At 41.7% G+C, this 18,329-nt stretch overlaps 1 protein-coding gene across 1 annotated transcript in view; it reads left to right on the top strand.

Annotated features, from left to right (window-relative positions):
• The first annotated feature begins 574 nt into the window (after nt 1-574).
• LOC311301822 (torsin-1A-like) overlaps nt 575-18,329 on the top strand; it is a 99,234-nt gene continuing 81,479 nt past the window's right edge. The window contains exon 1 of the mRNA XM_084427173.1: nt 575-823. Within this exon, the coding sequence (XP_084283299.1) occupies nt 679-823 (145 nt within the window). The 5' untranslated portion in view covers nt 575-678. The remainder of the gene's footprint in view (nt 824-18,329) is intronic.

Consider the following 18,329-nt stretch of genomic DNA (forward strand, 5'->3'; position numbering starts at 1 on the left):
TCTCTGTTTAATTTAACTAATTAATATTTCAGTTTGTGCACAATGTACATATCTTACATGAATACTGCTATTTCCTGTTGAATACATAATTATTTTAGAATCTGGAAAAAAATTTCTGACCATAATATTTTAACGAAATAGTTTTTCAGTGCATTGTGTCATTAGTTGTGTCACTGGATATACAAATATTGTTTCTGAAGTTGATTTGCATAAAAAAAAGATGTAGGGGAGAGTGGGGGCGGTTTTCAAGAACATGTACTGTGCTGGACTAACTGGGACTGGTCACAGCACTTGTATATTGTTGCCCTACTGTTGGTTTGAATCATGGTTTGAATGCTTCTATTGCTCTCCTCATTTGTAAGTCAATTTGGATAAAAGTGTCTACTAAATGTAATAAATGTAAATGTAGCCTAATGTAAATGTAAGAGCTCATAAAATAAAATAGGCCTATTATTATCACCCAGTTCATTGTAAGAAGCATGTAGGCTAAAGAATTTCTGCAGTGGCCATGGTTACAGCAAGTTGATGTCAACATACTGAAAACTGGAAAAACAAGAAAAGCACGTTTTCTTCCTTTTGTAGTCTGTAAATTACGTCTCTTAATCCGTCAGTTCTCCCTCGCGTTACTTTCAAAAAACAAAACCTTTAACAAAGAGATCTGGATGATTCGCTTTAACAATGAAAGCGCAGCATTTGTTAGTTTTATTGCTGGTATCTAATATTACATTATCTTCAGGTTTTCTGGATGTGTTCGCGGCTGCTGCATCTTATGTCGTTTACACATTTATTGAACGGGACGGTTTGCTGCCTTTTGACCCTAAAGGTGAGTAAAACTGCAAAATAATGAATAGACAATATATGGTTCAAACAGCAGAATGGAATAACTTCCATTCTCAACAAGCACAACATTGTCATTTGTTTTTCGTGTAAGGGTTGTGGTAGGTGTTTTTCTTACATACTTTGTCTGGTTTAATTATTATTTGTTTTATTCCTAAACTGTGGATATGACGTTGATAACATGTTCCCACATCATTACGTTCAACCTGGTGCCACATAACGTTATCAAAATAGTATTTACCACAGACATTTTCTTTCAAAATAAAGCGTTTACCAGTAAAAATAGCATTAATGAAAGAAAGAGGGATATAAATTAAATGAGACTCCAGTGTTGTTTCTTCATAATAATTCCCTTTCTGAATTACAATATTTTTTTATTCTAAATATTATTTTAAAATTCATTTCATATGCAATTTTTATACCATTTAGATGTCAAATATAATTTGTCATGTGGTAAAAGTGTCAAAAAAACTGGGGAGGGAACGAGGGAAGGAACAACAGCACAACCAAGTTTATTCTCTTGCAAGTAAACCTTTACCCGCATGGACCATCACATGTGAGCGCAGCAATCCACAAATGCACGCGAGAGATCCACATGTGCGTGCAGCAATCCACAAATGCACGCGAGAGATCCACATGTGCGCGCAGCAATCCACAAATGCACGCGAGAGATCCACACAGGCAAAGCAATCCACAAATGCACGTGAGAGATCCACACGCAAAGAAATCCACAAATGCATACCAGAGATCCACACGCAAAGCAATCCACAAATGCACGCGAGAGATCCACACACGCAAAGCAATCCACAAATGCACGCGAGAGATCCACACACGCAAAGCAATCCACAAATGCACGCCAGAGATCCACAAGCAAAGCAATCCACAAATGCACGTGAGAGATCCACACAAATCAATCCACAAATAGGCTACACGCGAGAGATTCTCTCACACACACACACACACACAGCGATCCACGAATGCACGCAAGAGATCCACACACACACACACAGTGATCCACGCCACGGGCGTGGCCACAAGGGTGGCACGGGGTGGCAGCTGCCACCCTAAAAATGAGCTTTGCCACCCCATTTGCCACCCCAGATGACAGCTCGGATACTGATGTAATGTACAAACAGTTTTCGGAATTTGTTTATGGGTGGGCGTCGACTTACCTTCCCCCCCATCGGCTTTTATTTAAAAAAAATCAGTCGATCAACTGCGTCACGAAAAGCACTTATCAAATATGATCTATATAAGGCAGATCGGAGTGAATCAATAGCACGAAGCGCCGGTGCAGTAGCCTAAAGCCTGTTTTATACTTCTGCGTCGAACTGCCGCCGTAGCTACGTCGTAGGCTGTGTGTAGCGCGCGTACCCTACGGCGTACCCTGACGTGCACCTCTCCAAAAATGTAACAACGCGTCAATTCTACGCGGACACAAGCGCTGTGATTGGTCTGCCAGAACCCCTCCCTCGGGGTTTCATGCTCCCCAGGTGCGCGTCAACGTGGACAACGACACAGAAGTATAAATTAAAACCAACACGTTGCCTACGGCGTATAGGCTCCGCCGTATGTCCGACGCAGAAGTATAATGAGGCCTTAACTGTGTCGGACTCGGAAGAAGAATGCGCTTTGTCTTGTCCAGAGACGAGTATAGTTGTGAGAATCTCCACGCACACGAAAGCAGACTTTTCATTTGAATCGCACATTCTGACAGATGTAATGGTATTGAATACATTGATTTTCATTCAAATCGCAGTGATTTCAGGAGACAGCCAAATCAGCACAATATATTGGAGATCTTAATTATATAAATGTTTTTAATTATTATGGTAAAAGTTTTTTTAAGATAAAGATCTGAGGCACTCAGGAGGATGAAGATTAAAAAGCCTTTATTAATCCATGGCTAGTCTCATAAAAATAAAAACATGCCTATGCGTTTCAGCCAACAAGGCTTTCGTCAGGTAAAAGTTTTTTATTTAATTTTTAAATGATTGACATTTTAGTTGTAACATCTCCGAGATTATCTTGACAACAGACTTGCGGATTAATTACCAATTGATATTAAACTGTAGCCTAAATGTATCAAAGCAAATATAGTAGCCAAAGCAAATATTAAAATGGCAGAGCTAAATATTTTTTTGGGACAGTGTTCGTCATATAGTGATGTCACTGGCTTATCTTCACCTCTTCCCCACTCCTTAACTTTTTCGCCAAAAATATCACAAGTGGCAGGCCCGTGAGTGACCAAGCTTCAGCTAGTTTAGTATGATTTCTCATTTTGATGCAAAGAAGCAGGTAAAGTCAGTCATGTGTCTATCTTGTTAATCTAAAAAAGTTACCTGAGTGGTGGCTATGTTACAATGAGTTATGTATATGTTCAATCAATGCACCAACGTTAGCTCATTACAATACTAAGGCCTGTCCGTGACACAAATGTTTTTTTGAAGGGGCAAGTGAAAGAAATTGACTTGCCTGACGAACAAGTAGACTGATTAAAACTTCAGTGACAAAAAATAACTAGGAGAAACGCAAGAATGGTTCTGATTTTATTACATTCAGCGTAAACAGCGATTAATAAGCCTAATGGATAAATTATTTCTGGTAAATCTGAGCCAGAGCTGAGAGAATTTAGTGGAGAAATCAAAACAAATGGGCAGCACCCACAAGAAACCCACAGAAGAAACAAATTCAAAATGTTGAGTTTATTATTAATAACATATGATATACATTTAAGTCATAAAATGACTATGTTTTGCCGAATATTATCACGATTGCAAATATAATATTGATTAAAGTTAAATGTTCAAGTAGTTAATATTAAGTTAATTACATTTTAGACACATTATTGACTGTTTTTTGTTAGCATTTGCTCATCTGTATTATAGCTGTTTTTTATTTGTTGAACATCAATTAAATTTTTAACCTTTGATGGGTTTAAACGTTTTTTGGATTTCCCAAATTCGGGGAACAGACACAGTCTCTATATGATGATATCTAGGTGAAAGAGGCTCTATGTGATGGGATTTATCTGACCTTGGTGACGCGAGGCCGCTAGCAGACGGTCGGTTTAGCCAGTCTGTCTGCTTCCTGACCTGAGGCCCAGATTGTCATGTTTGAGCTCTAAGACTATGAGCCATATTACTAGAGAGAAGAGCAGCACCATCCCAGGAGGGATGAATACCATCTCTTTTCAACAGGTTAGGTTTGCCCCAAAAACTTTTCCAATTGTCTATGAATTCTATATTATTAAGCGGACACGACTTAGACAGCCAACCGTTAAGTGAACACAATCTACTAACTATCTCATCACTCCTGCGAACAGGAAGGGGGCCAGAGCAAATTACAGTGCTTGACATCGTACTTGCGTGTTCACACACCTCTTTAATATTAATTTTGGTGAACTCCGACTGGCGGAGTCGAACATCATTAGTGCCGACGTGAATAATGATCTTAGAGAATTTACGATTAACATTAGCCAGCACTTTTAAATTTGCTTTGATGTCAGGCGCTCTGGCTCCCGGCAAACATGTGACTATGGTGGCTGGTGTCTCTATTTTCACGTTCCGTGTAATAGAATCGCCAATAACTAGGGCACATTCAACAGAATTCTCAGTGGGTGTTTCACTCAGCGGGGCAAATCGATTTGTTATGGTAATCTGAACGGAAGAGTGGTTTTTTGATCCGCGACTAGAGCGATCCCTCACTGTCACCCATTTGCCTGGCTGCGCAGGCACTAATTCAGCTGGAACCGAATCATGTAAAGAGTTCACTATGCTAGGCACATCCAAAATATTATCTAAAGCTCTAGCACTCTTACTATCCTCAATTAAAGTTTGGGTGCGTGTCTCTAGTTCTGAAATCTTCTCCGTCAGCCTAACTGACTCCTTGCATTTATCACATATAAATCCTATATTGCCGACAGAGAAGGCTATGCTAAACATGTGACATGAAGTGCAGGTGACAATAACAGGACAAGACATTACTCACCGTGTTTGTTGACTGATTCTTACTCACCTGAGCTTTTTATGAACTCAAAGGCGCGGGCACGCGAAAGAAAAATAAATAAAAAATAGCTGAGCGCACGGCTGGTGCGTTAACAGGCTAGCGAATTACTAGCGCGTTGTGCTAGTAGTAACGGAAGCTAGCGATGTCAGGTTAGTCTGAGATGTTGAGTAAGTTGTATTTAGTAGTAGTATAAACAACTAGAAATTGTCCAGTTCAGTATTCGCATACCCTGATTTCTTAGGGGAACGAGAGCCGCATCCATGCACTTCGTAAATGTACGGGGTGCTAAAGACAGGCCGAACGGGAGGACGGTGTATTGATATACCCGACCGTCGAAGGCGAATCTCAAGAATGGCCTGTGACGGGGTATTATCTGAATCTGAAAATATGCGTCTTTCAGATCGAGAGATATAAACCAGTCCCTCGGGTGAATTTGCGTGAGGATTTGTCTGGTCGTAAGCATTTTGAACGGGAGCTTTGTTCAAATATCTCAGATCTAAGATAGGTCTGAGAACTCCATCCTTCTTGGGCACGAGGAAATAACGGCTGTAAAAGCCTGAATCGCTCAGGGAAGATGGTACTGGTTCTATGGCCCTTTTGAATAGCAGCTTTGCTATTTCTGCGCGAAGTAGGTGTGCTACTTCTTGATTCACTTTTGTCCCGGTCCGTGCTAGGACGCGTGGTGGACGGCGAGCGAATTGCAGCGAATAGCCCAGCTTCACTGTATTCAGCACCCGTCCTGACACTCCCGGAATAGCATGCATAGCTAGGGGTAGAATGGCCTCTCGGTTCCAGTCGCCACACGGCGCGGTGAGCACGCTCTTGATGCTTGAACACAGCGGCGACACTGAAAGCGGCGGCTGGCCGGTTTACATGTAACGTCCCGGTCACCTTGAGCGGGGAACATTTCATGGGGAAAAGCCCAGAACGCGCGAGTAGCGCGGGGCGTGTTGTGTTTATCAGTAAGGGCGCTCACGGGCGGACACAAGACGGTGTGTGTCGACTTTATAGGTTTTGTCCCTTGGGATAAAAGTGTAGCAGAAAGGGCAGTGAGTAGGTGTGGGCACTGTTTTGTGGGCACATTTCCTACATTTAACACTCGAGCGGCATATGCCAGCTCTAGAGTGGGCTCTGCATGAATGAATGACACAGGGGGAACCGTGCTTGTGTGTAGGGGTGAACACTGGGAAGCGGGCACATTTTCTACACTCAAGACACCATCGGCGTGAGCCGGATAACCAGAATTGTACTCTTATGAGATTTCTCTGGGTTGCCGTAAAAACGGTGTTTGGGTGCAGGCGAGCGGGTTGTACAACGCGCTCGTTGGCTGCAAAATACACACGACACGAGCGAAATGCTTTGAAGGCTCATATGTTTAGACGCTCATAAAATACTCGAGCACCATCCTGAGAGCGGGAGGGTGCGAGAGGTGGGTTCACTTTCTGTATGTAAGAAAGCTGGCCGCGAGCTCGGAGAAGCAAACAGCATAATTTTTATCTGCCACCAGAGCCAGGATTCGAACACGGGTCTCTGGCGCAAAAGCCTAAGATTTAGCCACTGAGCCACAGGGGGAAACCACATAAGCTTTCAGTTAGCGTGAGCATATAAGAGAGCGGCGTTTGTTTGCAGGCGTGCATGTATTATAACAGGCTTGTTTACTGCAATATTGATATTTCCATTCGCCTGAACTTAAGAGGGGACTGAGAAATGTGTGAGAAATGGAGGTCGGTCCGGCCTCGGCGGGACTAAAAACACTCTCTTTCCTCCTTTCGCCGGTGAGTGACGCGCGAACGGGGTGCGAGGGCGGGGTAGCTTTCTTGTAACGTAAAGAAAGCTAGCCCCGTGACCGTCCGCTTCTGACATCCCTTGTGAACGGCGCAGTTTGCGCTGCACAAGCAAAGGGAGAGAGAGCGGGAAGAGGGGTCGTAATAGGTGAGTAGCCAGAGAGCGTCATCATGTTTTGTGTCGGCGTTTGTTTGCAGGCGTGCATGTATTATAACAGGCTTGTTTACTGCAATATTGATATTTCCAGTCGCCTGAACTTAAGAGGGGACTGAGAAATGTGTGAGAAATGGAGGTTGGTCCGGCCTCGGCGGGACTAAAACACTCTCTTTTCTCCTTTCGCCGGTGAGTGACGCGTGAACGGGGTAGCTTTCTTGTAACGTAAAGAAAGCTAGCCCTGTGACCGTCCGCTTCTGACATCCCTTGTGAACGGCGCAGTTTGCGCGGCTCAAACAAAGGGAGAGAGAGCGAGAAAGCTAGCCCCGTGACCGTCCGCTTCTGACATCCCTTGTGAATGGCGCAGTTTGCATGGCTCAAACAAAGTGAGAGAGAGCGGGAAGTGAGTGGTGCGAGGCATTTGAAACAACGCCTCGTTGGAAATTTCTCTTTTAGAAGAAGAGAGAGTGTGTGTCGCAGCGGTGAACACATACAGCAGAAAAAGGATATGACGCCGGATAGTGTACCAGGCACGGATGGCTGAAGGCGGCGAAGAATCGTCCGGCTTCCTCAGGCGCTGTCCTCTGCTTGCACTGTCGCTTGCTTCGACGGCGGCGGCTTCTCTCAAAGATCCAGCGATGTGGAGAGTTTCGCTGAAGAGATGAAAATCAGGTAAGCAGCACCCGAGCCCGTCCTTTTATATGCTAAGCTACCCCCATTCTGGTGGGCTGTGACGCGTCATTGGGCGTGACGTCACGCAGGGCTCAGTGGTAGGCTGCTGCAGTTGCCGCAGGGCAGCCAATGAGCGCGCTAGATAGCTTGCTCTATGTCTGCTAGCTGCTGCACTGCGTTGACAATAAATACAAAATTAAGGATAATTTTTGGCTTCATATCTCGAGAAAAGATGACTTTACCTGTAGCGTAAGCAACTTACGCAATACGAGAGAACCTCTCATAAGAGAACTCTGATAGCATGTTTTATGTGTGTACGTTCTATCTGACAGTGTGAATGCGATCTTTATGGGTAATGCAATGTAATTTCTATTTAAAAAAACAAACAAAAAACACATATATCTGTATTAAAGAAAAAATTATTGATAAACATGTAATTGGAATGGAATTAAATAAGTACTTTGGGTGTCTTGTTCATTATATTTATTTTCATATAAAAGCAACTTTAATTACATCCATTTTGATCAGTTTGATCCAGTAATTGATCTCGCAGGTGTCAGATCCACTGCGAGAAGAGAGAACTGTCCGGATTGCTTGCACTTTTTTCACTCCTCCTCTCACTGCAGCCGCCTATCTCGCTTACATTTCAGGCGAGGCAAGGCGCATCTCAAACAAGCCTATTGACTTAACATGGAAATCACTCGCGCCAGACGCTATATTCGCCTTTGGTGTGAACACGGTCCACAAGACTGAAAGTGCACATGAAGTGTGCCAATTTCAGGGCCTTAGATGCTTTTAACAGGAAGCTGAAGGATGTGCAGTTTCACTCTTCTCAATTGTAATTTCCCCTCCGAAACAGAGATTGAAAGAGACCTGAGTGAGCACCTTTCTGGTGTTTATTATAACATTCAGGGCCCTATTTTAACGATCTGAAACACAAGTATCAAACGCGAAACGCAAGTAACTTTGTGGGCGGATCTCGGCACAAATCTAAAATGGGTGGGTCAAAGTAGCTTCATTATTCATAGGTGTGGTTTGGGCGTAACGTGAAATAAACCAATCAGAGCGTCATCTCACATTCCCTTTAAGAGCAGCACGCTTGTTCCATGGCGGATGGCTATTATAACGGCAGATTTGCCAGGCGCGCGCCAGGAGTGCTTCACAGCCCAAATTAGCTTCGGTTAAACAGGCGTATGATAATTTGGGTAAATGTGTAAGCTAGATTTCACCACAATGATTTCCATCTTGTGTTAATATTTAGGGGCCAAGCACCGAAGGTGCGGAGGCACCTATTGTTTTTGTTCCCGTTCTTATTATTATTATTATTAGGGGTTCAAGCATGAAATGCTGAAACCCTATTGTAATTGTAAGGATTCGTAAAACGCATCGTGCAGGACAAACCGTAAGGCCTAGAGACTTGAAACCTGGCCAGATGGTAGGCCTCAATTTGGGGACAACCTATCAGAGTATGACCCCGATTGGCCCATAGGTGGCGCTACAGCAACCAAAAGTTCAAAATCGCTCATAACTCTTAGACCGTTTGTCCCAGGATCAAGTGTCTTATATCGTTGGAATCCTTGGCTCAAGGCGGACAAAATGGCCATCTCCGATTTGGATGTAGGCAGGGAAAACTTTCTGCTATGTCGAATTTTGTCCAAAACCTACTTTTGCGAACTAGTCCCTGGTTTTTCGCCCGATCGGAACCAAACCAGTCTAGGACAATTCTCTGGACTCTCTAGATCAATAATTATCGAAAAAAAGTTGAACTTTGGCATTTGGGTGGCTGTAACAGGGTCATTTAGAAAAGGGGCGTGGCAAAATACACTAAAAAGCCTATAAATCCCAAATGAAAACTCAGAACTTCACCAAAATTGATGAGCATATGTGTCCGAACATGGTGAGGAAGCATGCAGAGTTTCATGGAGATCGGACCATAGGTGGCGCTATAACTGGCAAAAAGCCTTCATTCTTATTAGGGGTTCAAGCATGAAATGCTGAAACCCTATTGTAATTGTAAGGATTCGTAAAACGCATCGTGCAGGACAAACCGTAAGGCCTAGAGACTTGAAACCTGGCCAGATGGTAGGCCTCAATTTGGGGACAACCTATCAGAGTATGACCCCGATTGGCCCATAGGTGGCGCTACAGCAACCAAAAGTTCAAAATCGCTCATAACTCTTAGACCGTTTGTCCCAGGATCAAGTGTCTTATATCGTTGGAATCCTTGGCTCAAGGCGGACAAAATGGCCATCTCCGATTTGGATGTAGGCAGGGAAAATTTTCTGCTATGTCGAATTTTGTCCAAAACCTACTTTTGCGAACTAGTCCCTGGTTTTTCGCCCGATCGGAACCAAACCAGTCTAGGACAATTCTCTGGACTCTCTAGATCAATAATTATCGGAAAAAAGTTGAACTTTGGCATTTGGGTGGCTGTAACAGGGTCATTTAGAAAAGGGGCGTGGCAAAATACACTAAAAAGCCTATAAATCCCAAATGAAAACTCAGAACTTCACCAAAATTGATGAGCATATGTGTCCGAACATGGTGAGGAAGCATGCAGAGTTTCATGGATATCGGACCATAGGTGGCGCTATAACTGGCAAAAAGCCTTCATTCTTATTAGGGGTTCAAGCATGAAATGCTGAAACCCTATTGTAATTGTAAGGATTCGTAAAACGCATCGTGCAGGACAAACCGTAAGGCCTAGAGACTTGAAACCTGGCCAGATGGTAGGCCTCAATTTGGGGACAACCTATCAGAGTATGACCCCGATTGGCCCATAGGTGGCGCTACAGCAACCAAAAGTTCAAAATCGCTCATAACTCTTAGACCGTTTGTCCCAGGATCAAGTGTCTTATATCGTTGGAATCCTTGGCTCAAGGCGGACAAAATGGCCATCTCCGATTTGGATGTAGGCAGGGAAAATTTTCTGCTATGTCGAATTTTGTCCAAAACCTACTTTTGCGAACTAGTCCCTGGTTTTTCGCCCGATCGGAACCAAACCAGTCTAGGACAATTCTCTGGACTCTCTAGATCAATAATTATCGAAAAAAAGTTGAACTTTGGCATTTGGGTGGCTGTAACAGGGTCATTTAGAAAAGGGGCGTGGCAAAATACACTAAAAAGCCTATAAATCCCAAATGAAAACTCAGAACTTCACCAAAATTGATGAGCATATGTGTCCGAACATGGTGAGGAAGCATGCAGAGTTTCATGGAGATCGGACCATAGGTGGCGCTATAACTGGCAAAAAGCCTTCATTCTTATTAGGGGTTCAAGCATGAAATGCTGAAACCCTATTGTAATTGTAAGGATTCGTAAAACGCATCGTGCAGGACAAACCGTAAGGCCTAGAGACTTGAAACCTGGCCAGATGGTAGGCCTCAATTTGGGGACAACCTATCAGAGTATGACCCCGATTGGCCCATAGGTGGCGCTACAGCAACCAAAAGTTCAAAATCGCTCATAACTCTTAGACCGTTTGTCCCAGGATCAAGTGTCTTATATCGTTGGAATCCTTGGCTCAAGGCGGACAAAATGGCCATCTCCGATTTGGATGTAGGCAGGGGAAATTTTCTGCTATGTCGAATTTTGTCCAAAACCTACTTTTGCGAACTAGTCCCTGGTTTTTCGCCCGATCGGAACCAAACCAGTCTAGGACAATTCTCTGGACTCTCTAGATCAATAATTATCGAAAAAAAGTTGAACTTTGGCATTTGGGTGGCTGTAACAGGGTCATTTAGAAAAGGGGCGTGGCAAAATACACTAAAAAGCCTATAAATCCCAAATGAAAACTCAGAACTTCACCAAAATTGATGAGCATATGTGTCCGAACATGGTGAGGAAGCATGCAGAGTTTCATGGAGATCGGACCATAGGTGGCGCTATAACTGGCAAAAAGCCTTCATTCTTATTAGGGGTTCAAGCATGAAATGCTGAAACCCTATTGTAATTGTAAGGATTCGTAAAACGCATCGTGCAGGACAAACCGTAAGGCCTAGAGACTTGAAACCTGGCCAGATGGTAGGCCTCAATTTGGGGACAACCTATCAGAGTATGACCCCGATTGGCCCATAGGTGGCGCTACAGCAACCAAAAGTTCAAAATCGCTCATAACTCTTAGACCGTTTGTCCCAGGATCAAGTGTCTTATATCGTTGGAATCCTTGGCTCAAGGCGGACAAAATGGCCATCTCCGATTTGGATGTAGGCAGGGGAAATTTTCTGCTATGTCGAATTTTGTCCAAAACCTACTTTTGCGAACTAGTCCCTGGTTTTTCGCCCGATCGGAACCAAACCAGTCTAGGACAATTCTCTGGACTCTCTAGATCAATAATTATCGAAAAAAAGTTGAACTTTGGCATTTGGGTGGCTGTAACAGGGTCATTTAGAAAAGGGGCGTGGCAAAATACACTAAAAAGCCTATAAATCCCAAATGAAAACTCAGAACTTCACCAAAATTGATGAGCATATGTGTCCGAACATGGTGAGGAAGCATGCAGAGTTTCATGGAGATCGGACCATAGGTGGCGCTATAACTGGCAAAAAGCCTTCATTCTTATTAGGGGTTCAAGCATGAAATGCTGAAACCCTATTGTAATTGTAAGGATTCGTAAAACGCATCGTGCAGCCCAAACCGTAAGTGCTAGAGACTTGAAACTTGGCCAGAAGGTAGTACAAAAATCGAGGAGAGGTTCAGAGAGTATGACCCCGATTGGCCCATAGGTGGCGCTACAGCGCAAAAAACAAAAAAAATTCATGTTTTTGCTTAAATCTCCTTAACCATTTGTCACAGACTCAAGTGTCTTATATCACTGTAATCCTTGGCTCAGGGCGGACAAAATGTATATCTCCAATTTCATTTCCGGTATGCAAATTTTTCCGCCATTTTGGATTTTGTCCAAAACCTACTTTTGTGAACTAGTAGAGGGTTTTTTTGGCCAATCGGAACCAAATCAGTGCAGAAATGTTCTCTGGAGTCTGAATATCAATAATTATAGAAAAAAAGTTGAAATTTCGATTCACGGTTGCTAAGGGGAGCCAAAACGTCCGAAGTAGGCGGAGCCAGTTTACTAAAATGGTTATAACTCGTGAACGAAATTAGATATTTTCACCAAACTCGGTACACATGTGTATGAGTTCAATCTGGGGTCACAGTAAAAAAATCGCGACGATTGAACACTAGGTGGCGCTATAATATGAAAAAAACATGGAAAGGGCTATAACCACCTGACTGTTAGACCGATTGACTTGAAAATTGGTATGCAGTGTCTTGGTCCAAGGTGCCATGTATATTTATGAGGACATTGGCGTATCTCGAAAAACATGGCCGCCATCGGCCAATGAAGTTGAGCACCTATTAGACAAGGTTAACAGAGGCCGATCGGAACGAAACCTGATGGGCATGTTCAAGTCATGGCCCTAGAGGTCTGTAAGAATTTTGAAAGAAATCGGACACTAGTTGGCGCTATCGAGTTTTATGGCTCTGTAATCACGTGGTGTTACATTCATCCACACAATATGCATATCATTTGATAGATCTCCTCATGGTGAACAACTTTGCCTCTAGAACCATTGCTGTCAATCAAACCGTTTATTAAATATTCATGAATATGTTAAAAACCTACTTTTGCGAACTAGTCCCTGGTTTTTCGCCCGATCCGAACCAGACCAGTCTAAGACAATTCTCTGGACTCTCTAGATCAATAATTATCGAAAAAAAGTTGAACTTTTGCATTTGGGTCTCTGTAATAGGGTCATTTAGAAAAGGGGCGTGGCAAAATACACTAAAAAGCCTATAAATCCTAAATAAAAACTCAGAACTTCACAAAAATTGGTGAGCATATCTGACATAAAATCCTTAACAAGCATGCAACATTTCATGGAGATCGGACAATAGGTGGCGCTATAACTGTTAAAACACTTTAAAACCATATATTATATGTTAAATTGCCTGTATTGGCTGTAAATGGTCATTTCCATCTATAATCATATAATGTTCATATAATAATGTTCAAAACCAGTGCAGTGCAATTCTCTGGACTCTCTAGATCAATAATTATCAGAAAAAGTATAACTTCTTCATTTGGATGGCTATAATAGTGTCACTTCAATATGTAGCCTTGACCAAGTGTCTCCAAAAGCCTATATCTCTTTAATAAAAACAAGTCAGAACATGTGACTCTTAAGAAGCATGAAAAATTTCAGACAGATCGGACAAAATTTGCCTCTATAACAGTTAAAAAGGTAAAAAAATATATAACATGGCATATTAAGCCAATAAGTGGTATTTTACTGCCCCCTGCTGTCATTTCCTCATACTACTCCCTAATATTGTTATAAAATTCATATTTAGACTATAAAATCATTATTTTAACATTTACAATCACATTTTGTCAAAACTCATCTATTGAGTATTACTATTGACAATTGTGTTACACTGAGATATGGAAATGGACGAAAGTAAATGAATGAAATGAAACGAAAGTATAACGGCATTTAAGCCACGCCCCCAAATACAAATTCATTCATAACTCGAAAACGGAAAGTCGTTGCGCGCTCAAATTTTGATGGTGAGGACCTCTCGGGGCTCTTGATCGAAACGTGTCGTCGCGGGCCTCGGGAGCGCGCCCCCCGCGCATCGCCAGCCCGCGGGACCCCCGATTTTGAACGGCCATTACTCCCGACCCAGACCACCCCGAACATTGTGTGAGAGCTCGTTGGAAAGGGCGCGTCCTTGGCTAGCTTCGATTCAAATGTGGTGTTATTTGCCCTGGGCATTCCAGAGATAATAGCCCGAACAGATATGCCTTATAACAGTCATAACTCCCAGCCCCAATCGCCCAAAAACACCTTGATGGTCTCATTCAACAGGGCTCCTCAAGCACTATCTATGCTCTGAGTTTCAGAATTTTTCGCCTTTTGGTTCCTGAGATATAAGTAAAAAAACAAATTCCCATTCATTCATTCAAACACTTCAACTGTGAAAAAAGCTATAATACCACTGTTGTCCACTAGAGGGAGCAGCAGGATTACGCATGATCTTTTAATTCGCTTTCAGTATTGGGAAATAAACAAATGCTTTAAGAAGCAATCTTTTTTATTATGATGTTTTTTGTTTTATTATGATATTTGTATATATTTTATTTTTTTATTATGATTATGAACGGTTTGATTGACATTAGTGATTCTTGAGGCAAAGTTATTCAAGATGAGGAGATGAAGATATTTTCACAATATCACATCATAAAAACATTGAAAACATATTTGTCTTTGTGTGTGTGTGTGTGTGTGTGTGTGTGGATGGATGTGTTTGTGTTTGTGTGTGTGTCTGTGTGTGTAAGCATGCTTAATGGAAAGAACATGGAGAAACTGCTTTGTTTTACTGGTGGATAAAAAAGTCTTTCAAATGAAAGTGAGTCAATTAGTGGTCTTCTACTGCCCTCTGCAGGACATTCTACTTAATAAAATATTTTCATCTGTGCTTTTGCATTAGTTTTTGGACTATATAAAATTACTTGCATGAAAATCCCCTATTATAACACAGTCATGTTTTGTCAAAGTTTATCACTTCATTTGTACTGAGCTCTCAGTTTGAACAATTCTGCCTCTCAGTGATTAATTTGAAATCTGAAAATGGTGTTATACAGAGGAGATTTGCAATTATCATTTTGTTACCTATCTTTTATTTTAAATATCTCCATCTACAACAAAATGTGTGTGCATGTGTGTGTTCAAGCATGGTTAGTGTATTAAGTATTATTGTTTAAGTATTATTGTTTTCATTTACATTTTAACCACCAGATGAAGAACACTCATTGGTTCATTCTGCTCACTAAAATATTATATTTCATTTTTTTTCCATTTGAAATATTATTTAAACTTAATAAAATCATTAAAATAACATTTCAAATCATATTTTGTCTGTTTATAAATCCCACAGACTCACATTGGCTGCAATACTAATGTTTTTGTAAAACACAGACCTGATAGTCTAATCTGTGTGTATTGTGCATATATTATTGATATTATTACTATTGCAAATCATGTTATTGTAACTCATATCTTAATAGAATATTATTTGTAATTTTAATTCTTTATTTCTTAATTGTTTTTTTATGATTACTACAGATATTATCACCAAAGATATCAACTACACCTTCACTTTTAGTATTGACACGCTGCACACACAGCACAATCACACACTCACTAATGCATTCAAATAAATGTAATCTTACTGTGCTACTTTATTTGTACATGATTAGAATGAACAGAAATCTAAGAATATTTTTCTTCTTTTGTTAAAGCCATTTCAGACTCCAAGTAAGCATTATATTACTAATCATCTATTTTAAAGGTGCCATACAATTGAAAACTGTATTTATCTTGGCATAGTTGAATGATAAGAGTTCTGGACATGGAACTGACATACCGTGAGCCTCAAACACCATTGTTTCCTCCTTCTTGTGTAAATCTCCTGTTTGCAAAAGACCGCTGAAAAATGAGTGAATCCCACCATAACACCGACTGTGACGTTGGAGTCAGGATCATTAATATTTATACCCCCCAAATTTGCATTTTCCAGTCCATGTTCTAGGCCAGGCAGTGTTAATGTGGACCTGCACAGCCAAATCATCAGAAGATCTGCAGGTATTGTGAAGAAGCAAGCAAGTACAATAGTGAAAATGGCAGATCATGGATATAAATGTTATGTCTGAGGCTGTGCTGCGGATTTGAGAACTTTTCATTCCCTTCCCACAAAAGAGAACTGTCAACAGGCATGGTTGATGTTTACAACAGGATACCTCACCATTTTAATTCAAAGCTGTTAGTTTGCTCTTAACGGAGGCCGATCAGAACGAAACTCGGTGGGCATGTTCGACTTCGTGGCCCTAGAGGTCTGTAAGAATTTTGAAAAATCAGCCACTAGTTGACGCTAACAGGTTTTACGGCTATGTAATCACGTGATGCATATCATTTGATAGATCTCCTCATACTGAACAACTTTGCCTCAAGAACTACTGCTGTCAATCAATTTGTTCATTAAATACTTGCGATTATGTTAAAAACCTACTTTTGCGAACTAGTCCTAGGTTTTTCGCCCGATCGGAAATATACCAGTGCAGTACAATTCTCTGGAAGCTCTAGATTATTAATTATATAAAAAACTTTAACTTTACCCATTGGGTAGCCATAACAGGATCATTTAGAAAATGGGTATGGCAAAAAACACTCAAAAGCCTGTAAATCCTAAACAAAAACTCAGACAACTCACTAAACTGCCTTATGTGCTTAAAGACCCTAAATGCTTGAACCCCGCTAAATGCTGCTTGCAGCTTTAATTAGGGGCCAAGCACAGAATGTGCGTAGGCACCTATTGTATCTGTTGGCGTACCAAAAATAATTCTTCTTTTTCTTCCGCTCTGGGAGTCTATGGCAGCCCATAGAACCGCTTGCGGGAAAGTTATGAAATTTGGCACACTGATAGAGGGCAGACTGAACAGTCACCATAGCAAATTTGGAGTCTCCAACTCATTCCCTCTAGCGCCACCAGCTGTCCAAATTTGCACTCATGTTTATGCTAATAACTTTTGAACCACAAGGGCTAGAAACAAAATTCCCATTTCTTCTGATTCCCTAGCTCAAGACGATTCGATCGCACCCTATGATGTCATTTTCCGTCATGGAAATTTGTCCGCCATTTTGAATTTTTCGAAAAATCTACTTTTTCGAACTCCTCCTAGGCCGTTGCTCCGATTTTCACGAAAATTGACCCAGATCATCTACAGACCATGCCGACAAAAAGTTATGGAATTCAAGTTGATTCGCTTAGCAATTTTTGAAAAAACCCACAAACAAATTTTACGTAGCGCTTGCGAAACCAGACGTAAGGCTGTATCTCCGCAACGGTTTATCGGATTCAGACCAAACTTGGCACATGTCATCACAAGCATGACCTGAGGCTACATGCTGCGTTTCGGCGCAGCGCCACCTACTGGTCCGGAGATATGAAAAATGGCTATTTTTGCTTATAACTTCTGAATAGTTTGCCCAAAAATCATCAAATTGGTCTCGTTAGATTCAGGCCAACATGCTGAGTCGACTGATATCCAATTTTACCATATCGGCCATTTTGGCTGTCGGCCATTTTGAATTTTGTGCTAAAATGCTGTATTTTAAGAACGCATGAATGGATTGTTACGAAACATGGTGTGGCTCATCAGCACGGTGCCCTGAAGGAGCGTGAGAAGTTTCAAAACAGCGCCACCTTGTGGTCAAAAGTTATAACAACATTTCCAAAAAGGCTAATAACCTTTGAATACATCTGCCTATTGAAATGCCACTGGTCTTAATAGATTCCCTGGGTCACGCTGAGAACATAGATACCAAGTTTGCCATATTTGGCCGAACTTCCTGTCCGCCATCTTGATTTTCAACCAAAACCTACTTTTTCGAACTCCTCCTAGACCGTTTGTCCGATTTTCACCAAAATCGAATCGTATCATCTCCACACTGTACCGACAAAAAGTTATGGAATTCGTGTTGATTCGTCAAACCGTTCTCGAATACCGCGCAAACAAATTTTACGTTGTGCCACAGCTACAGATTTAGTGCAAAAGTACTAAATCGCCCATAACTCCCAGACCATTTGCCCCTAGACTCAAGTGTCTTACACCACTGTGATCCCTGGCTCAAGGCGGACAAAATGGCTATCTCCAATTTCAATGTCGGCCAGAAAAAATGTCTGCTATGTCGAATTTTGTCCGAAACCTACTTTTGCGAACTAGTCCTAGGTTTTTCGCCAGATCGGAACCAAACCAGTCTAGGACATTTCTCTGGACTCTCTAGATCAATAATTATCGAAAAAAAGTTGAA

The sequence above is a fragment of the Rutilus rutilus genome (genome assembly GCF_951802725.1).
Source record: "Rutilus rutilus genome assembly, chromosome: 13".
Taxonomy (NCBI): Eukaryota; Metazoa; Chordata; class Actinopteri; order Cypriniformes; family Leuciscidae; genus Rutilus; species Rutilus rutilus.